At 38.9% G+C, this 19675-nt stretch overlaps 1 protein-coding gene across 4 annotated transcripts in view; it reads left to right on the plus strand.

Moving 5' to 3' along the window:
* Positions 1-19675, plus strand: part of TMEM245 (transmembrane protein 245) — a 104194-nt gene that overhangs the window by 8963 nt on the left and 75556 nt on the right. For all 4 annotated transcript variants that reach the window (XM_082469151.1, XM_082469150.1, XM_082469148.1 and 1 more), the window contains exons 2-6: positions 1337-1454; positions 2984-3085; positions 14718-14834; positions 17113-17337; positions 18501-18670. In XM_082469151.1, coding sequence (XP_082325277.1) covers positions 1337-1454; positions 2984-3085; positions 14718-14834; positions 17113-17337; positions 18501-18670 — 732 coding nt within the window. The remainder of the gene's footprint in view (positions 1-1336; positions 1455-2983; positions 3086-14717; positions 14835-17112; positions 17338-18500; positions 18671-19675) is intronic.

Raw genomic sequence — 19675 nt, forward strand, 5'->3', positions numbered from 1 at the left:
GATATACTCATGTCACATGTGTTTTTTTAATTTTGCTTTTTCCTTAATAATATCTTAGGAATATTTTAAGTTATATAGTCTTTGTTTAAAAAAGCCTGTTTTAATGATTGCATAACATTTTACTGAGTGACTCATCCAGAGTTAACCACTTCCCAGTTATTGAACTTTTAGGTTATCGACTTTTCAGTGTTCTAAATTAGTCTGTGATGAGCTTCTTTATTTTTAACCCTTTTTCAGAATTTATCATTATTTAGTAAGGTCCCAAAGCTGAATTCTCAGGTCTGAAGCTATAAACATTTTTAAGACCCGAAGAGTATTTTGAAGATACGATCAAAATAAAGTAGGAGGTAGTTTTTTTCTGGCTTTTGTAGTAACCATATCAGTTCCCTTTTCTTCATTCTCTGAATTACAGCATAAAGTCCTTTTTTTGTTTTAATTTGCCTATTTTTTTCCCAAGGTTCAGGTTGTTTTAATAAATTCTTGGTGCTCACATTTGTTCTGGGTTATGTATTCTTTCCACCTTTTGTGTATGTTCTATTAAAATATGAGGTTATTAGAGAGTTTCTGTGTAGGATGCTTTGTGATTACTAGAGTCATTTAGTTTTACTGTAGGGAAAACTGAGGAGGGGGACCCTGGCTGGTTCTTCTGTTCTCAAGTCTCGCTGTTTCTTCCTCTGGTTATATTTTTTTCAGCTACACTTCTTCAACTGAGTATAACTCTGGGCTAGGTTCTAACCATCTGTTACCGAGATTATTTCAGCAGGGTCACACTTCAGCTGGCTGCCTTCTTTTTAGCTTTTAAAAAATTATTTTCATAGTAACACCGGCTTGCGGAATCTTAGTTCCCCGACCAGGGATGGAACCTGGGCCCCTGGCAGTGGAAGCACGGAGTCCTAACCACTGTACCACCAGGGAATTTGCTCTTGCTTTTTCTTTTCTTTTGTAAATATTAATCTACAGAGAAAACTTTAAGAATTTCACAAGGTGAAGAGCTTAATTTAAATCCATGGCTTAAAAATTGAATATTTTATCGTAAGTATCTTTATGCATATGATAGTTTTTGAACTTTAACATATCTTAAATTATATTTATGTATTTTTTGTTGAAGATATTTAAATAATGTCACTGCATGGGATTTCAAACCTGTTTATTTCCAAACTTGATTTATCTAAGCAGAGGAGGAAAACCTATGCACACTCCTTTTAGCACCACCAACCGTCATCTGTGTTGTATCCACAGCTCTCATGCTATGTAGATGCTTGCGAGTTTTGTATAATTGTATGTTTATTGCATGTGTGTATATTTTACAACTGTGTCTATATTTCATTTATTTAAGATCTGGACCTTGGTAGTTGGCTACGTGTTGACTGTTTCATTCAAGTGGAATGCAAGCACTGAACGCTACTTGAGAGCAGTTTCAATTCCTGTATGGATTATATTGCTTTTTCATTTAGGTGGGTCCCTTTTTCTAAGAAAGTCTAGCTTAAGGTCGGCGGAGGCTGACCGTGTGAATCAAAGTGAATTTTTTGAAGTTTTATGTGTTGCATTTAAAATTCTTTAAAATAATCCTTCAAAATATTCTGCCTTAATCTTTCGTTAATCTTGAATGAAAATATTGTACTTTAAAATGTCTACTTTTAATTATATGGAATGTTCATTTTCAAAAAGGTCTTTTAAAAATAAATATATCTTAAAAAGTAGAGCACACTTGGACTATCATGGCTGTTTCTGAGTGCCTTACTTAGGGAGGATATAGCTAAGCAGTCAAGGATGATAAGAGGTGCTCAAAATCATGTGAGAGAAACTGTTAAGGGAACCAGATATGTTTACTCTCCATAAGAGAAGGGCACTGGGGCTGCAGGGATGGGGAGGAGGTAGAGGTGAGGAAGATACCAAATATGGAAGCCCGTTTCAGGTTTTTGAAGGATTGTGAAAGAGTGGTTTAAACAGATCTCTGTAGCCATTTGGGAGAGATGTCAGAGCAACGAGCAGCTTCAGAGAGACAAGTCTCTGTTCATCATAAGGATGATCAGTGTCAGAGCTGCTCAGAGTAATGAGTTCCCCATTATTTGAGACTCTTCACTGTTAGCTGAGTGGCTGCCAGGATGTTGCAGAGTGATTTTTCAGGGACTCATTTACCTCCAAGTCTTAACTATATGGAAACATCAAGTTCTAATTTAAAAACAAAATTCAGTGACCTAGAGCAGTAGGTAGCCTATTAGTAGTAGTTTTTAGAGCTACTTATTGTTAAAAATAAAATAAAAACCAGAGTTGGTTGAAAGTATGTCTTTGCTTAGAGTCTGATATGGAACAGAGCATTACTCTTTAGCTCTGCTGACTTGGAATGCTAAAGGAGTTTCTCAACAAGATCCCCTAATGTCTGATAGGACTCATTTCAAATTTGGGGAAGGTAGAGGAGGGAGGCAGGCAGGTATGTTCGTAAGGCTGTAGACCAACTCAGGGAAATGCAAAGGCTTTTGATCCTTGGCCACTTGTTAGCATTTTTGCTCTGTACACTGAGGATACATTAAAGCTTTTTGCCGTGCTCTTGTGGGCCATTCCACCCTTTCTTGAGAGGTAGAGTTCACACCCAGTGGGATTTCCAGGAAATCAAGTCAGGCACCAGGACTTAAAGTTCTATGCCTGATGCAGGTCATTTGGGGGTTAAACAGGGGGTTTGATGGTCTTAAACACTGGATGTGCTTTAGAATGGACTTGATTCTCCAGGTGATACAAGCCTCTTAAAGGTAAGCTGGCACATATGCAATCCTTTAGACCAGGGCCTCTGAGAGCAGGGCTGGACTTCCTGAGAGGAGCCCTGAATTGAGGTTTCAGTTGCCTTTTAAAAATTTCTTTCCCTGTGAAACAATTTTGTTATTAACATATTTGCCAAATTGTTCTGTCAGTCTACTAAACTGAGTCTTTTAAAGACAAGTGCTAGATTTTTATTTCACTAAAAATGTTAATTCTTAATAATTTGCAGCATCCTTGGCTGGCTCATGGAGAATTCCAGTATTCCTGGTTATTGTTTTCCTGATGTCTGTGGGCACCCTCTATGAAAAACAGAATGGAAAAGAGTCTTCTGGTAAGAAATATGGTATTCTATTAATATTACTCTTAAGAAGTATTTGGGAGAATAGCTTTATTTAAAAAACATACTATGATAAACTGCTTTAAATTGGTGGTATTTTCTGAACAGAAAATAAATTGCTTTAAAATATTTTAGATGGTTAGGCCATTTCCACCCCCCTTTTTTTGCATTTTTAATTGAGGTTTAATTCATATAACATAAAATTAATCATTAACCATTTTAAAGTGGCATTTAGTACATTCACAGTGTTGTGCAACCATTACTTCCATCTAGTTCCAAGACATCTTCATCACCCTAAAGGAAAGCGCTGTGCCCATTAAGCAGCTACATAAAGTTAGGTTATTTGAGATCTTTCTTTTTTCTTAATGAAAGTATTTATTGCTATAAACTGCCCTCTTAAAAGTGCTTTTGCATCCCATAGGTTTTGATATGTTGTGTTTCCATTTTCTTTGGATCAGATACTGTTTGATTTCTCTTTTGATTTCTTCTTTGATACATTGGTTAATCAGAAGTATTTTGTTTAATTTCCATGTGTTGTGTCCCACCTAACAAACCATTGCCAAATCCAAAGTCATGAATATTTACCCCTGTAGATCTTGTATCCTGCAACTTTGCTGAATTTGTTTAATAGCTTTAATAGTTTCTGTGGCTTCTTTAGGATTTTGCATATATAAGATCATGTCTCTGCAAATGGAGATAGTTTTACTTCTTCCTTTCTAATCTGGATGCCTTTTATTTCTTATCTTGCCTGATTGCTCTGGCTGAAACTTACACTACAATGTTGAATAAAGATTAGTTTTCTTTAAAAGATTATTTTTAAAGATTATTTTAAAGATTCTTCTTTAAAAGATTATTATTATTATTTTTATTTTTAATTAATTTATTTTATTTTATTTATGGCTGTGTTAGGGTCTTCGTTTCTGTGCGAGGGCTTTCTCTAGTTGTGGCAAGTGGGGGCCACTCTTCATCACGGTGTGCTGGCCTTTCACTATCGCGGCCTCTCTTGTTGCGGAGCACAGGCTCCAGATGCACAGGCTCAGTAATTGTGGCTCACGGGCCTAGTTGCTCCGCGGCATGTGGGATCCTCCCAGACCAGGACTCGAACCCGTGTCCCCTGCATTGGCAGGCAGATTCTCAACCACTGCGCCACCAGGGAAGCCCTAAAAGATTATTTTAACCTTTTAAAATAATCTTTTTTTTAAAGACTGTTTTTGAGGTACCCTGGTTGCACGTGGCCTTTATCCAGAGCGCTTTGTTAAAGATACAGGTTTCTAATGAGTTGTACGGGGGTTGTGGCAGGGTGGGGTGCAGGGGCAGATATAGTCACCGTTCTGAGATCATCAGATTGGACTTCTAGTTAGCCAGCCATGTGGGAATGGCTGTGAGCAGAGAGGTAGGTTTGAACAGCACACAGTTTCCACAGTAATTGACATTTGTCCCTTGCTTCTTTCTGATAGTTATACATAAACTACAAGAGCAAGTTACTAATTGCAGCAGATTTTTTAGAGGAAAAAAAAGTTCTCAAATACCAGTGTGTTACAGTTAAGTTAGAAAATAGAGAGAAACAAAAAGAAGAAAAGAAAAATCACGAAAAATCCCACTGTCCACAGATTATACCAAAATGTTAACTAATGACTTTTATGCCTTTGGACTTTTTAAGACACAAGAAAACTGGATCATAGTGAAATTGTTTTGTAAACTGAATTTTAAACTTAATTATGTCACGAACACCTTTCTGTGTCCGTGAATATACTTCTGCAGTGTTATTTTTCACATCTCCTTCTCATGCTAATCACAAGGCTGTTTGTGGCACTTCTGTGTATGTGTATAGCTACGTTACAGAAGTTTTTTTAAATTAAGTTGCTGTTTATTATTTTATTTGGTAGATGAGTAGTGTCTGACAATTGTAAGACATCTTTTGTTCATAAATATTTGTTTAGAATTTTATAATAACTATCTGAAACAAAGAAACTTTAATTACTTATCTCTCTGACAGTGGAAAATACGAAAGATTTTATTTTATATTTTGCTGTCTAAGTTTTCTTTGCTCAGCCTCTCTTTCTGGTCACAATCTGTTAGACACTGTGGTTATATATCGAACCAGTAGAAGTAAACTTCCTGTTTTGGCAACTACTGTAGAAAGCTTGGTGGTTTTCACTTGTTCCTCTGATTAGCTTTGTCTCTTTTTTTTCCCCTTTCCCCTGATAGTAGTGGTTTAGACAGCTCTGCTTATCCTTCACCCCTCACCCCAGGACAGTTTTCTCCTTTTTTTTTTTCTTCTGGCATTTCTCTCTCTTTTTTTTTTTTTTCAATTGAGGTATATTTGACATGTATCATTATATTAGTTTCAGGTGTACAACATAATGGTTCCATGTTTGTATATATCACCACAATAAGTCTAGTTAACATCTGTCACCTTACATAGTTACCAAAAAACTTTCTTCTTGTGATGAGAACCCTTAAGACCTACTCTCTTAGCAACTTTCAAGTCTACAATAAATTGTTATTAACAATAGCCATCACGCTGCACATTACATCCCTGGGACTTGTTTATTTTATAACCGGAAGTTTGTGCCTTTGCCTCCCTTCACTCACTTATCCCACCCCCACCACCAGTTCTGGCAGCCCCCTGTCTGTTCTCTGTATTTTTGAGCTGCTGTTTGTTTTAAGATTCCACATATAAGTGAGATCATACAGTATTTGTCTTTCTCTGACCCTTTTTACTTAGCGTAATACCCTTGAGGTCCACCATGTTGCTGCAAGTGACAAGACTTCATTCTTTTTTATGGCTGAATAATATTCCTGTGTGTGCGCGTGCGCACGCATGTGTGTATGTGTGTATATATATGTATGTGTGTGTATGTATACACACACACACACACACACACCACATTTTCTTTATTCATCAGTCAGTGGACCCTTAGGGTATTTCTGTATCTTGGCTATTGTAAGTAATGCTACAGTGAACATGGGGGTACATATGTCTTTTCGAGTTAGCGTTCTTTTTTTCTTCAGATATATATCCTAAAGTGGAATTGGCTGGATCATATGGTAGTTCTATTTTTAATATTTTGAGGACAGTTTTGTCCTTTTGACTGCTTTTGTCCAGGGCTAAGTAAGTACTTTACTGCAAGTATATGAATAAAGAAGGTCTAAACCAGGGGTTTCAGATGGATTTTCTCTTGGGTATAAATTCTTGTCAGCTGGTGATGGCAGCCTAGGGAGCCGTGAGGGTAGGAGTTCTAAGACCAAGTATTGAGCTTGGGAAAAAAGAAGACTGTGTTTGATTATTATCCCCCATAAGCCCAGGATAGTGGTGTGTTGGCATGCAAGCCAGATTTCTGGTATTTGTATTCAGACTATTATAAGAAAGGAAGTCATAGAGACACAGAATAAATGTTGAGAGCAGATTTGGAAATGTTGGTTTTCCTTGTTTTGTTTACTCCTATTCCAGCCTACTTCAGAATAGGTTATTCTTGATTTAGAATCTTTTTATGGACTTCTAGTGTAGATAATCCTCATCCTAAAATAAATTTGTTTAACCATTTTTTTTTCTAAATTTCTGAATATTTTTTTCCTGTTGCCCCTAGTACCTTGTTTATTTTAGGCATCAGAACTCGAGCCATATTGGGACAACCTTTCCCTTTTTTATAGTCAATTCCCTCCTGTAGATGTCACTGTAATATAGTTAGGCACAGGAATGCTTCAGCGTACTGCCATGGCAGTGTGTGCATTTATTCCTTCCTTGTCACCTCCACTGTCCCATTGTAGGACTGCTCTTGTATCCTAGTCACTTGTGTAGGCGTCTTTCTCTATGTCTTCTGAGCTTTGAATCTTTTGCTGTTTTACAATCTGTGGTTTGCTGGATTCACAGAATTAATCCTTTGGATGTCATCATACTTCAAAGCATGAATTTGTTTAGTTCCTAGATCCAGAAAACTCTTCCTATGGATCATTGCTGAGTTAGTTTCAGTGGTTCTTTCTGAACCCAGGGACCTTACTCAGTGGTTTTTTCTTAGACCTTAGGAACTCTTACTTGGTATTTCCTGGAACCTCAAGTTAATGTAGGGAAAAATGTTAAGTGTCTACCATGCTTTTAAGTGTACTATCTTTTTTAATCCACAAATAAAACATTCCCCCCACAACCTTGTAAAATAGATTTCTCCGTTTTGCAGATGAAGACATTTAATAACAGGTAACTGACTTGCCCACAATCCCACGGGTGACTGGTGGAGCTAAAATTTAAGCCTACGTCCTTGACTCTAACCTACACCCGGTGTTCTTTCCTTTCACCAGGCTCTTTGACAAGCATCAGCCATTCTGAAAAAGTATCGACTGCTGATCTTTTTTTCTTAAAATAAATTTATTTTATTATTTTATTTTTTTAATTTTTATTTATTTATTTTTTTTAAAGGAACCAATCTACCAGATAGGTTTTTTTTTTTTTTTTTTTTTTTTTTTAATTTATGGCTGTGTTGGGTCTTCGTTTCTGTGTGAGGGCCTTCTCTAGTTGTGGCAAGTGGGGGCCACTCTTCATCGTGGTGCATGGGCCTCTCACTATCGTGGCCTCTCCTGTTGCGGAGCACAGGCTCCAGACGCGCAGGCTCAGCAATTGTGGCCCACGGGCCCAGCCTCTCCGCGGCATGTGGGATCTTCCCAGACCAGGGCTCGAACCCGTGTCCCCTGCACTGGCAGGCAGACTCTCAACCACTGTGCCACCAGGAAAGCCCTTTATTATTTTATTTTATTTATTGTTTCTGGCTGTGCTGGGTCTTTGTTGCTGCACGCGGGCCTTTTCTGGTTGTGGCGAGCAGGGGCTACTCTTTGTTGCGGTACGCGGGCTTCTCACTGCGGTGGCTTCTCTCGTTGCGGAGCACGGGCTCTAGGCACACAGGCTTCAGCAGCTGTGGCGCATGGGCTCAGTAGTTGTGGCTCGTGGGCTCTAGAGCGCAGGCTCAGTAGTTGTGGCTCATGGGCTTAACTGCTCCGCGGCAGGCGGGATCTTCCCGGACCAGGGATCGAACCCGTGTCTCCTGCACTGGCAGGCGGATTCTTAACCCCTGAGCCACCAGGGAAGCCCCGCGGATCCGTCTTGCACTCAGTTGTAGTTGTCAGCTCCTTCAGTCTTCATGTTGGCCCCAGTGGCTTACCACAAGCACAGCACCCAGCTTCTCTGCCTCATGGGCCCCAGAAGTCTTACTTGGCAGAAACCTGGAATCCAGCTTTGGTGTGTTCCCTGGGCCTGTGAGAAAGGAGGAACATAAGCATTGTTGTTCTCCCCTGTGCGTGAGGCCTTGTAGGACTCTTAAAACATGCTATCTCATTTAATTTTCATAGTATACCAGTGAGATTAGTATTATACTTGTTTTACAGATGAAGGAACTTAGGCTCAGAGAGCCATTTACTATGAGTATGAGAAGTGCTTCTTCAAAAGCTAGGCAAACAAGTGTCAGAGGTATCTTTAATAGCCAGGACCCCCAGGATGAGAAGTACAGGCAATGACACCTGGGCCTGATCCTCTTAACATTGGTAATTGTTTATGAGTGACCAGAAATATCTTGGTGAGGAAGGCGTCATTTTGTCTTAATTGTTTGGGATAGCATGTGATACGAATGAACAAGTTTGGTCCAGTTAAGCCCAAATTGGAGGAAGAAAAAGCGCAAAGTAAATTTCTTACTGCTTATCTGTCATTCCCCAATTCTGCCACTGTCAGTTAAATAGACCTAGAGAAACTCCTAGTGGTCCATATCCAAACCCCTGTTACTGACCAGTAGTACAGTGAAGTGATACTAGAAGCTGTTGAGGAGGAGATGTATTTTCCACATTAGTAATGGAAACAGAAGCCTTCAAAGGGAGCTTTACATGCTGGGGAGATTTTACTTGATATAAAGGGCCTCCTTCCAATAAGTATCTTTGGGTGTGTTCCTGGTAACTTCAACTGTCCCTGTGAAAGAGAACAAAGTAGATCAAGTGTCTCCTTATTTAGACTGGCTTCAAAATATGTTTCCCTCTATTATTAAAAAAAAAATTATTCTGCCCATTGTCGATTTAGCCATATCAACAGATATTATCTGAACATGTGATCTATTTCTTATACCAGAGTACGAGTTTCTGTCCCCTGGTGCTAGGCTGCTAATGTCAGTGGTCTGCTCATTTGGACTTGTGTGAATTCCTGCTGTTTGCCCTTCAGTTAATACTGGCCCTTTCCCTGGTAGATTGACTCTGGAAACCTTGGATGCTCTTTCCTTTCTTTGTTTATAGTTCTTGGGTCCCAAGATTATGTTCCCTTGTCTGTGTGCCTATTTTTAGCTGCGGCTTTTTTCCCAGTACCGTGAGTCTGCCTAGATTCTGGGTCCTGGCATTCTTCTGTCTAGTTTATCATCTCTCTGCCCAAACCCTTGGGGTTTTTGAAGTGCAGAAAGATATCACTAGACAAAAGTCATTCAAGTGCATATCTGTTCGATGAGTAAGAGCAGTTGCCAAATCTTATATCCATAATTTTCAAATACTCTGTTGATTTTTTCTGTGTGCTATTCCTTTCATTCTTTTGTGAAGTTTCAGGCATTCTAAAAATTTGCTGAATCATTTGTGTATTAACTAGGATGATATTGCATAGTTTTCATTGATTTAGCTAAGATTTATTAAATATTTATTGTATATTTTAGTGATATCAGCAAGTTGGAGAAAGTTTTTAAACCGTAGTTGTGAAGATTTAATCTGTTGATCTTAACTTTTCCTCAAGTCTTTCAGTGATGACTGTATGTAAGATGTTTTACACAGCCCTGAGGGGATATCTAAAAATGTAAGGATAAGACTTAGGGAAACAGCTGTAATACAGAGCAGGGAGGGGATGAGAGGTACAGGCAAATACTGTAGGAGTGCTAGTGGCTTGTGCTTATAGTTTATCCTGTCAAAGCCAACAGTTTTGATAAAGATGATGGTGATAATACTATCATTTATTGAGCTAAGTTCTGTTGAGTCCTACACAGCAGGCATTGTTCTAAGCATTTTATATGTATTGTTTCACTTAATTCTCACGTGAGTTAGGAATTTCTGCATGCTGCATTTTACACTTGAGGAGACTAAGGCATCTAGATCCTAAGTAACCTACCTGTGGTCATCCAACTAGTAAGAAATAAACCTGAGATTTGAACCTGGGCAGTCTTGTTTCCTCACCTGTGATTCCAGCCACTGAATTGTACTGCCCCTGTGCATAGTAAATATGAGCCCTTCCATCCTCTGGTCGCATTCTCCCTCTGTATCCTCCTGTCTCTCCACTCTTACCATTGTACCCTGTGTTTCATCCTTATTCGACTTCCTAGAGTTCTTTGAAGAGCACGCTCTGCTTTTTCTTGCCTTTGTGTCTTTACACCTGCTTTTTTGTCTTTCTGGAAAACTTTTCTACCTCTGTCCTCTAAGATACCAGCCTCTTCCTTTCTCCCCAAGATAAACTTGTTCTGTCTTCTTTATCTGACTAACTTGCTTAAATGGATTTAAAGGATGGCATCTTTTACCATTCTTGTCAGATAGCCCCTTTGGAAACTCTTCCCTGTTCTCCCAGGCATGGGCTAGGTTTCTATCCTCGGTGCTCCCCAAATATTCTACACTTATATCTACATTAGCTCTTAACATACTGAATCATAACTGATAGTTTAAGTATAAGACTGAGCTTGAGACTAGGGTCTTAACTTAGTCTCTCATCCCAGTCACCTGTTTGGTGAATGAATGAATGCTCAGTGGGAGTTTAGAAGTATAAGCCAAAATGCAGCCAAACTGAAAGCCCGTATTTGAGGAGCTATAAAATGATCTTGTTATTTTGGAGCTACCTAACCATCAGGGGACTTCTTTCTCTGACTCTCTCAAGGATAAGTTGCCACTTCATTAAATTATTTGTGAAGAGGTAGGTTTAGTAATTGAGGACCCTGAACTAGTCTTTACTCTTATATGAGAGAATACTTTGTTTCTTTGAATTTTGATTGGAAGCCTCCCCCTTCCCCACCTTACTATGCTGTCCCAGGCCATTAGTCACTAGGTGTTCCCAACCTTTTCTCTTGAGTGGAACCCAAGAAATCTCTTGTGGGCACACAGGAACCTAAGACCTCTCTGGTCTCTGATGTAATCAGTTTGTGTTTAAATTTCTATTTGGAAGTCTAAAAAGAACTTCAGTATACCCCAAATCTTCATCCATTTCCCCTACATGTTTTCTGTCTGATCATAATCTGAAAACTTGGGGGTCATTGTTGAACCCTTTATTGTTTCGTCACCAAGTCTGGTCCACTTTGACTACTCCATGTCTCTTAAATGCAGCCGCTTTCCCAACATCTTTCCTGTTAACCACTGCAGACCATGCTGTCATCATGTCTTGCCTGTAATACTGCAATAACTTATCTCCCTCTACCTACTCTTGGTCTTCTCTAATCTGTTCTTGACCAAACAGTAGGAATGATCTTTTTATATCTCAAAACTGATTATTTATTTACAGAGTGGGGAGGTGTGGTCATAAAAGGGCAACATGAGAGATCTTTGCAGTGATGAAACTGTTCTGTATCTTGTGTCCATGCTGATACTCTGATTGTGGTAACGTACTGCAGTTTTGAAAGATAATACCATTGCGGGGTGGTGGGGACTGGATAAAAGGTACACAGGATTTCTCTGTATTATTTCTTACAACTGCATGTGATGTTACAATTATCTCAATAACATTTCGGTAAAAAAAATTATTATCCTATTTAAAACTCTTCAGTGCTTTCCTACTCCTTTTGGGGTAAAGACTAAAGTCCTTAGTATGGTCTTCTGCGACTTGCATCATCTGGCTTACCATCTCCAGCCTTGTTTATTTGATACCAGTTTCCTACTGTGTTCCAAACACACTGACCTTTCACTGTCTTTAACATGCCAGTTTCTTCACTTACAGCCTTCCTATTTGCTTCCATCATCCAAAATATTATTATTTACCTTCCTTTGGTTAAGTCCTCCTCATTCTTTGTATGTCAGCTTCATTTTTACTTCTTTTTTTTTTTTTTAAAGGAATCATTTGGGAAACTTTTTGTTTTTTTAATAAAACCCCATTTTATTTATTTATTTATTTTTGGCCACTCCTCATGGCATGTGGCATCTTAGTTCCCTGACCAGGGATCGAACCCACGCCCCCTGCATTGGAAGGGTGGTGTCTTAACCACTGGACTGTCCAGGAAGTGCCCATTTTTACTTCTTAAAGAGAAGCCTTTCCTGATTCTCCAGACTTAGTCAGATTTCTTCTGTTACGAGCTCATAAAATACCCAGTATTCTTCCTTTATAGCAATCACAGTTTGTATATATTCGTTTATTTGTGTGGTTCTTTAATTCGTATCTGTCTCTTCCACTCAGCTCCATGGGGGCAGGGTCTGTGTTTTTATCCCCAGCATTCAGTACAGTGAGTAATGGAAACATGTAAGACATGAAAGACACTGTGTTTTTCTGTCAGCCCTTGTTCTCTTACTGGCATCAAAAAACCACCTTAGATACCTAGGCCAGGAGAATAGGTTCCAATCCAGATATCTAGCTTATGCTCTCTTCCCAGATCATGAGTTTGAGTTTCTCTTGGATTGCCTAAAAATTAAACCTCTTTCAGATTACAGAGGCATTTATTAGAGGAGGGATAGGATATGATTGAGCAAGATGAGCACGCTTGATCCTGATGGCTGAGGCTACCAAAGAGCCATCTCAGACCCCTGGCCTGCTTACCTCTAGAAGATGGCCAGCCCTTGAATTTTTTGGGTGTGCAGAGTTTATCTGACGTTGTAATTCATTAACCTTCCGAAGGTCATGGCTCTTTTCATTGGCTTGGCAGAGCTTTATGTTGTCACATTGAGTATTGGCCTACCCAAAGGTCCCAGCTGCATGAGTGTGGGTGTACGTATGATTTGGTGACGGAGAACACTCAGCGTTCTCAGTTGGACAGTGGAATCCATGCCAGCTAGTCTAAATAGAAAGAGGTATTGGTTAGCATAAAGAATTTGTACATACAGAATTTTTGGAAGGACCAGACAATTAAGCTTGGATCTGACATGCAGAAGCAGTGCAACCAGGAGAAATGCTCAACGACACCAAAGGACTGTTTGAGCAGAAGTGCCACAGCTGCTGCTGCTTGCCACAAAGTTGGAGATCAGACAGCGTAACCTCTGGAACTTCTGCTAAGTACCTGCAGAAAAACCATATGACTGTATTTGACATGAGAGCTTCTAAATTACAGTGAGTCACTTAGGGCTTCCAAGTCTGCACAGGCTTGCCTGCACAAGTGTTCTGCTGTATCACATGTGGAACTGTAGCTGCAAAGGAGTCCAAGAAATACAATCCTTAGCTTTCCAGTCTCTAGGGCACAAGAAAGCACACTAGAATGAGGTGTTGTGTGAGCTAGTCTGTGTTGTCTGCCATAGCAAATTAAAGGCTGACCATTATAGACAGACCTCATTGACCAGTGAATGTTTTTTTTGAATCTCGTGCAAATGGTTAAACTTGGTTTACTACCTATTAGGAACTTAACATGAGAACCTGTAACGTGAAACAGGGTAGTGATGATCTTTTAGATTTTCAAGTGGTGGATTTCGCCTGTGCTGAATTATGTACTTTATAGATAGTCAGTTGACCCTTGAACCATGTCAGGGTTAGGGGCACTGACTCCCCCATGCAGTCAAAAATCTGTGAGCTCCTGTCTCTGCCTCAGAAACAAAGGAATTGATAAATGACTCACGCAAGGGCAGGAAGCTGAAACAGTTTGGGTAGAATCAGAATTCAAATCCTAGTTCTTTTGATTCCGCATGTTGTGATCTCTCATCGAACAAAAACTTTTCCCCACACTTAGTTAATTTAAAAATCTGTAAGATGAAAATACAGATACTATATTTATTGAAAAAAATCTGCATATAAGTGGACCTGCACAGTTCAAACCCATGTTGGTCAAGGATCAACTATATATGGTTTTGCATGATACCCATACATTTGCATATTCTCTCGTGGAATGTTGTTATTGAGAGCAAGTGTGGGCTGCTCCATGCTGTACTAGGGGCTAGTAATACAAAGGAAAGTAAGTCTGCATTCAAGAAGCTCACAGACTTGGTGTGGCAGTGTGTTTCAACAGAGATGTACAGTAAAATTAACCTGTGAAGTAAAAAAAAATATAAGCGTGGCACTCCATGTTTATATATCTACTATCTGCCACATGCACCAGCATCAAGTTCCCAAATGAGAGAGATACACAGAGAGTCCAGGAACCTGCATTTTTAGCAGACTTTCCTGTTGCTTTTCTTTTTTTCTTTTTTCTTTTTATTGGAGTATAGTTGATTTACAATGTTGCATTAGTTTCAGGTGTACAGCAAAGTGAATCAGTTATACATATATCCACTCTTCTTTAGATTCTTTTCCCATATAGGTCATTACAGAGTATTGAGTAGAGATCCCTGTGCTGTACAGTAGCCTGTTGATTCTTAAGCATTCTCCCTTGGCGAAGAACCACTGGTCTGGTGGGTCAGTGATAACCATTTTGTTATATTGTTGTTGAAAACTTAGGAGTATGTTTCAGTTTGCAGGTTATTTCCCATTTTGTCCATTGCCTTTAAAAAGTTTAAAAAATGCATGCTTGTTTTATAGGAGCAGAGTTACCAGGGCAAGTTATCTCCATGGCAGCTTCTACTCTAGCAACCTTGGCCATCTCCATCACAGGGTATGAATCGAGCACTGAGGACCAGCCCTCTCCCCAGCCTGCAGGTGACTAACGTTGTGAAGGAGTGCCTTCAAAATATTCCGGAAAATGAAATACATGTAGAATATAAAATTAAGAAAGACATTAGCACCACAAAATGCTACTTACTGGTCCTTCATTTTTCTCTCTGGTTCCTATTTATACACTTTTTTCCTTCTCATCTTTGTTCTCATATATCACTTTTTTTCATACATTTAATTATCTTCTTAGGTTTCTTGATTCTTCATTCTTTCCTTTTTTTTTTAAAGTGCTTTTCTTATTTTTCTTTTGTTATTCTCTCTCACTTTCCTTTCGTGTTATTTTCTTCTTCTTAGGGTCCTATTTACCTTTGTCCATATTTTCTCCTACTTAGTCCTTTTATTTTCCATTTCTTCTGCAACTGTCAGTTCTCCTCCATTGTTCTATTTTGCTCTGACTCTTTATGTTGCTTTTGTTGTTGTTGTTCCCTTTCTCCAGCTCTTTCTTTTGTTTTTTATTTTCCATCTTCCAGTCATTCATTTCTCGGGCATTTCTTGCTTTTCTTCTCAAAGTTTGCTTTGCATGCCTCATGCTGTTAGTATATTGACTGTTTCCCTTAAAACAGAGCCCTCTGGTTGTTCTGCATGCAAAGCTCCTGTAAGATCCAGCTGGTAGGTTTATACCAGCTTTAAAGTCACACTGTACTTGCACAGGATTCAGGAATGTAAAAGGCCTTCCCTGTCTGTGCCAAGAGGTCCATTAGTGCCAGAGGTTTGGGAGTTAAGGAATGTTTTTCATGAGCTATTTTTGAAGAATGGACTTCAGAGAAGTCTTGAAAGAAGGGATCGGCTAAGAAAAAGGCATTTGGGGTAGTAGGAAAACGTTATTTTTCTTGCACATTGAATCATGTTTTCAAAGTGGAAAGGGGATGATGTTTTAGTTATGGACTTACTGTTCTTCTAAATATCTGCCACATCCACCAACGTGAAGTTTCCAAATTAGGAAGATATTCAGAGAGTAGAGTCAAACAGAAGCATATTATAAGTAGCTTGCGCTTTAGCCCCAAACCTCAGGGTAGAATGTTCTGGTGAGGTGGGCTGACTTACCATGGTGCTAGTTACATCAGTAGTAAAAATGTACGCACAACTAATCATTTAACATTAAAAAGAAACACTAAGGAAATTATGACATAATGCTCAGAAGGCTACTGTGTGGTTACTTATGAAAATTATGAAATAATAGGGAAGGCATTGTTAGAACAAATATTTAGTGAGTACGTTCCATACGTCAGGTACTATTGTGTGTGCGAGGAAATCAGTGGAGGGGAGCGCAAGATAGACAGGGTCTTAGCTCTCCTGGTGCTGACATTCAACTGAAGGGAGAAAGTGGGAAAGGTCATAAGTGGAACATGATACAACTATGTAAAATATGTAAAGACAATGGGGCAAATAGGGCGTTGAGATTAGGGGTGTTCATGGTTTTTTTTTTACCTAGACTTTAAGAAATATGGTATACTTTTATCATTAACTTTTTTTATGGAAGGCAAAATGTGGGTTTTAAGATCTTGTGCATTTCCATCATCATGGTATATTCTGAGTAATAGTGAAATGTAATAGTAGTCGCGTTGTTAGAAAACAGTGCCTCGTGAAATAATTTAGTGTGATATCCTGTATTTGAAAATTCCTCTTCCCCAGCAGTCTGTCATTTTTCTTATCTAATTCTAAGAGAAAGATATGCTGCAAATCCCTGGCTCGTTCTTGTAAGAGCAGTTGGCTCCATTTAGGTAAAATGACGCTGAAAAGCCATATTGTTTCAGAAATATATATAAATACATCTACTATAAAGTTAAAAGAGGAGGAATTTTTAAATAAAGAATTCTATATGTTAATATTTGTTGCTTTATATGGTTTGGGTAATTTTCATGGGCTAATTATAATTCTCAGTTACTTTGTCATGTGTTTTTCTTCAGTTTTTTGTCTAAATGATAGATGTAAAAATATAAATGATATATATATGTCATAAAAAAACTTGCACAATGTTAAGTGTATAAAGTAAAAAGTAAAACATTTCTCATACTCAACCCTACTCCCCAAAAAACTTAATTTCCTTAGATGTAAACACAGCATTAATTCTCCACACCTTTTTCATTGCATATGCAAGCATACATCCAAGTCTTTTTTTCTTTTTTAACCCAATGTAATCATACTGTCAGAATACATTTTGAGAGCTTAAACTAGGATAGCCTAGCTAATTGCTCTGTATTACTGTTTATTAATGTGGACTAATATGTGGGTGTTTTTTTTTTTTTTTTCTTTCCCTCTTCAGGGACAGAAACCATGGACAGAGGAGAACCCCGTCCAGCACTGTCCTCATCTGCTTCACCCTCCTCCCCTTCACCCACCTTGGGCAGACAAAGGTCTGAAGTTGGAACATTTCTTAGAAAGAAGAAAACTAGCGATATCTACTTTGTGTCTCTCCTTTGGGCCATTGTTGGAGTCCAGATCTGGTTGAACCTGTGGATTGTACAGTTGCTGCCAGTGCCTATTGCAGGTAATTGGTTAATTATGATCTTGTCTATGCCTTTGAAGACTTTTTTCTTTAACTTTTGGATTTTTGTGTTTGAGATAACTTTACTGTCTTTTTAAATAAAAAGGGAGAGCAGGCTGTGAACAAGGTGGCTCCTTCGAAGTTTTTACAACTATAATTACCCTGGTCTTATTCTTGAGACCATGGGAGCTTTCCTAGGACCTCTCCAGAGATTTAAAAATGCTGATGAAGGAATTGTTGAATTGGCATGTAACGCTGACCTCATGGTTCTAAATAGTAAACTGTGAGCTGTTAGATTATAAGGCCAGGACTAAGGACACAGAACCCCCTTGAGTTAGGGAAATTATGGTGGTTGGGATCCATTATCTAGGGTCCAAACTTCAAGGCAACCCTCACAGATAAACAGCACTTCCTTCTGGTCCCTCCACCTTCTTAGTTGGCCTTTAACAGAAGGCTTAACCTCCGTTTGAAGGGCCACCACACTGCCCACCTGCAGAGGGGTACTTTCACATTGTAGTCTGTGTGGTTCCCACTGAAGTTACATAGTACACAGCTGTTTGTGACAGCCCTGCTCGTACTCACCCTGCTTCTCTACCGAACCCCGGTAAAAGATTCAGATGTACAGAGCAGCATTGAGTAGAGAAATAGAAACACAAATGAAAATGTTGCCCTGCAGTGGTATAATCATGATGCGTATGGAATACCTTATACTTCTCTGGTCACTAAACATCAAACATCTAAGGAAAAGAACAAAATTTGGCCAGAGCAGCTATAATAGCCGAAGAGATTAGGACATGTCAGGGGTTAGTATTCTTTACCCTGGAAGGGTAAGGCGTGAGGGGCCAAGATCGTAGTCACTGAAATCTTCATGATCAGGGTATCTTATGTTTATATAGGCTGTGAATCCCTGACCCCTTCAAGGATTAAGACTTCACAGAGAAGGAGGGATATAGGTGGGTGGGGATTGTGTGAAAATTGTCCCAATTACACCAATTTGGAATATTTTGAACTTTCTTCTCTCCCTCCTCCTTTAAAAAAAAAATAACAACTGTGTTTTAGCACTAGCTTTACTGTTTTAGGAAGTTATGTGAAATTGAGGAAACTATTCATGTCAAAACTTGTAATCTCTATCTTTTTTATGTGTGTATTTCTCATCTTCCTTATAGTATGGATACTCAAAAAGCTTGTTATTCACTTTGGCGTTGTGAACTTCCTGGAGAAGCGCTGCTCCGTGTGGTGGCAGGTTATAGAGCACTTCCTGAAGGAGCGGCAGGAAGCCCTGGCACCGTGGCCAATTATCGGGCTTGGAAAATTCTTGTTAAAAGTTGATAGCAAGGTATTGTATTTTAAGAACTTGAGCTATTTTAATGGGGTTTATGTATTTCATTGTCTAAAATATTCCATTTTATGGTATATTGGTATTTATGTTTTATTTGTGGATAGCACATTTAATGTCTAATTCTATGATGAAATTTAAAGTTTAGAATTATGGTTTGTATAAGGATGGGATAGATTTAGTTTCAGTAAGTATTGTGTTAGTATTTTTACATCTTAAAAATGGGAGACAAGGAGCACCTAGTTCAACTCTCTCATTTTATAAGGACCAAATTGAAATCTAGAGGGGTTAAGTGACTTGCCTAAAATTATATAGCCAGGTGGTGGCTCAGTTCAGTGAATATTTTTGAGGAAATTCTCATGTGTCAGATATTATGCTCAGTCTTAGGGAAAATCAGATGAATCCTGGAAAACTAGGTACAGAAGCTGTGTTTAGTGGGGAGACAGCAATCCTTTAAAATTTAGAGGCCGAGTTAGATTCAGAGGCTTAGTGGTTAAGAGCATAGGCTCTGAATTCAAACTGTGGATTCAGATCCCTGTTCTACTTATTAGCTATGTGACCTTGGATGAGTTTCTTAACCTTTCTGTGCCTTGGTTTTCTTACTAATACAATGAGTATAATAGCAGGTATACCTCATAGAATGGTTGTGAGTGTTAAATGAGTTAATATATGTACAATTCTTAGATCAGGATCTGGTACACAGTAAGCTCTATGTAAGTGTTAAGCTATTGTTGTAATTTGGGGAGGAGAAGTGTGTACAGGATACAGTGGTAGTGCTGAGCAAGAAATGACTCACTGTCGGAGAGCGGTGGGAGAGGGGAGGTTTTGCAGCAGAGGTGATGCCAGAGCAAATTTTGAAGCACAAGCAGGAGTTCATTAGATAGATATGGCAAGAAGAGCAGGTGGATGGAGCAGTGCAAGGGCGCAGAGACTCCCATAGCATGAGTTCTTAGGGAACACCAGGAAAATGGCAATGGCTGGGATATGTGAAATGGTAGTTAGTGG

The sequence above is a fragment of the Balaenoptera physalus genome (genome assembly GCF_965194825.1).
Source record: "Balaenoptera physalus genome assembly, chromosome: 7".
NCBI classification, from domain to species: Eukaryota; Metazoa; Chordata; class Mammalia; order Artiodactyla; family Balaenopteridae; genus Balaenoptera; species Balaenoptera physalus.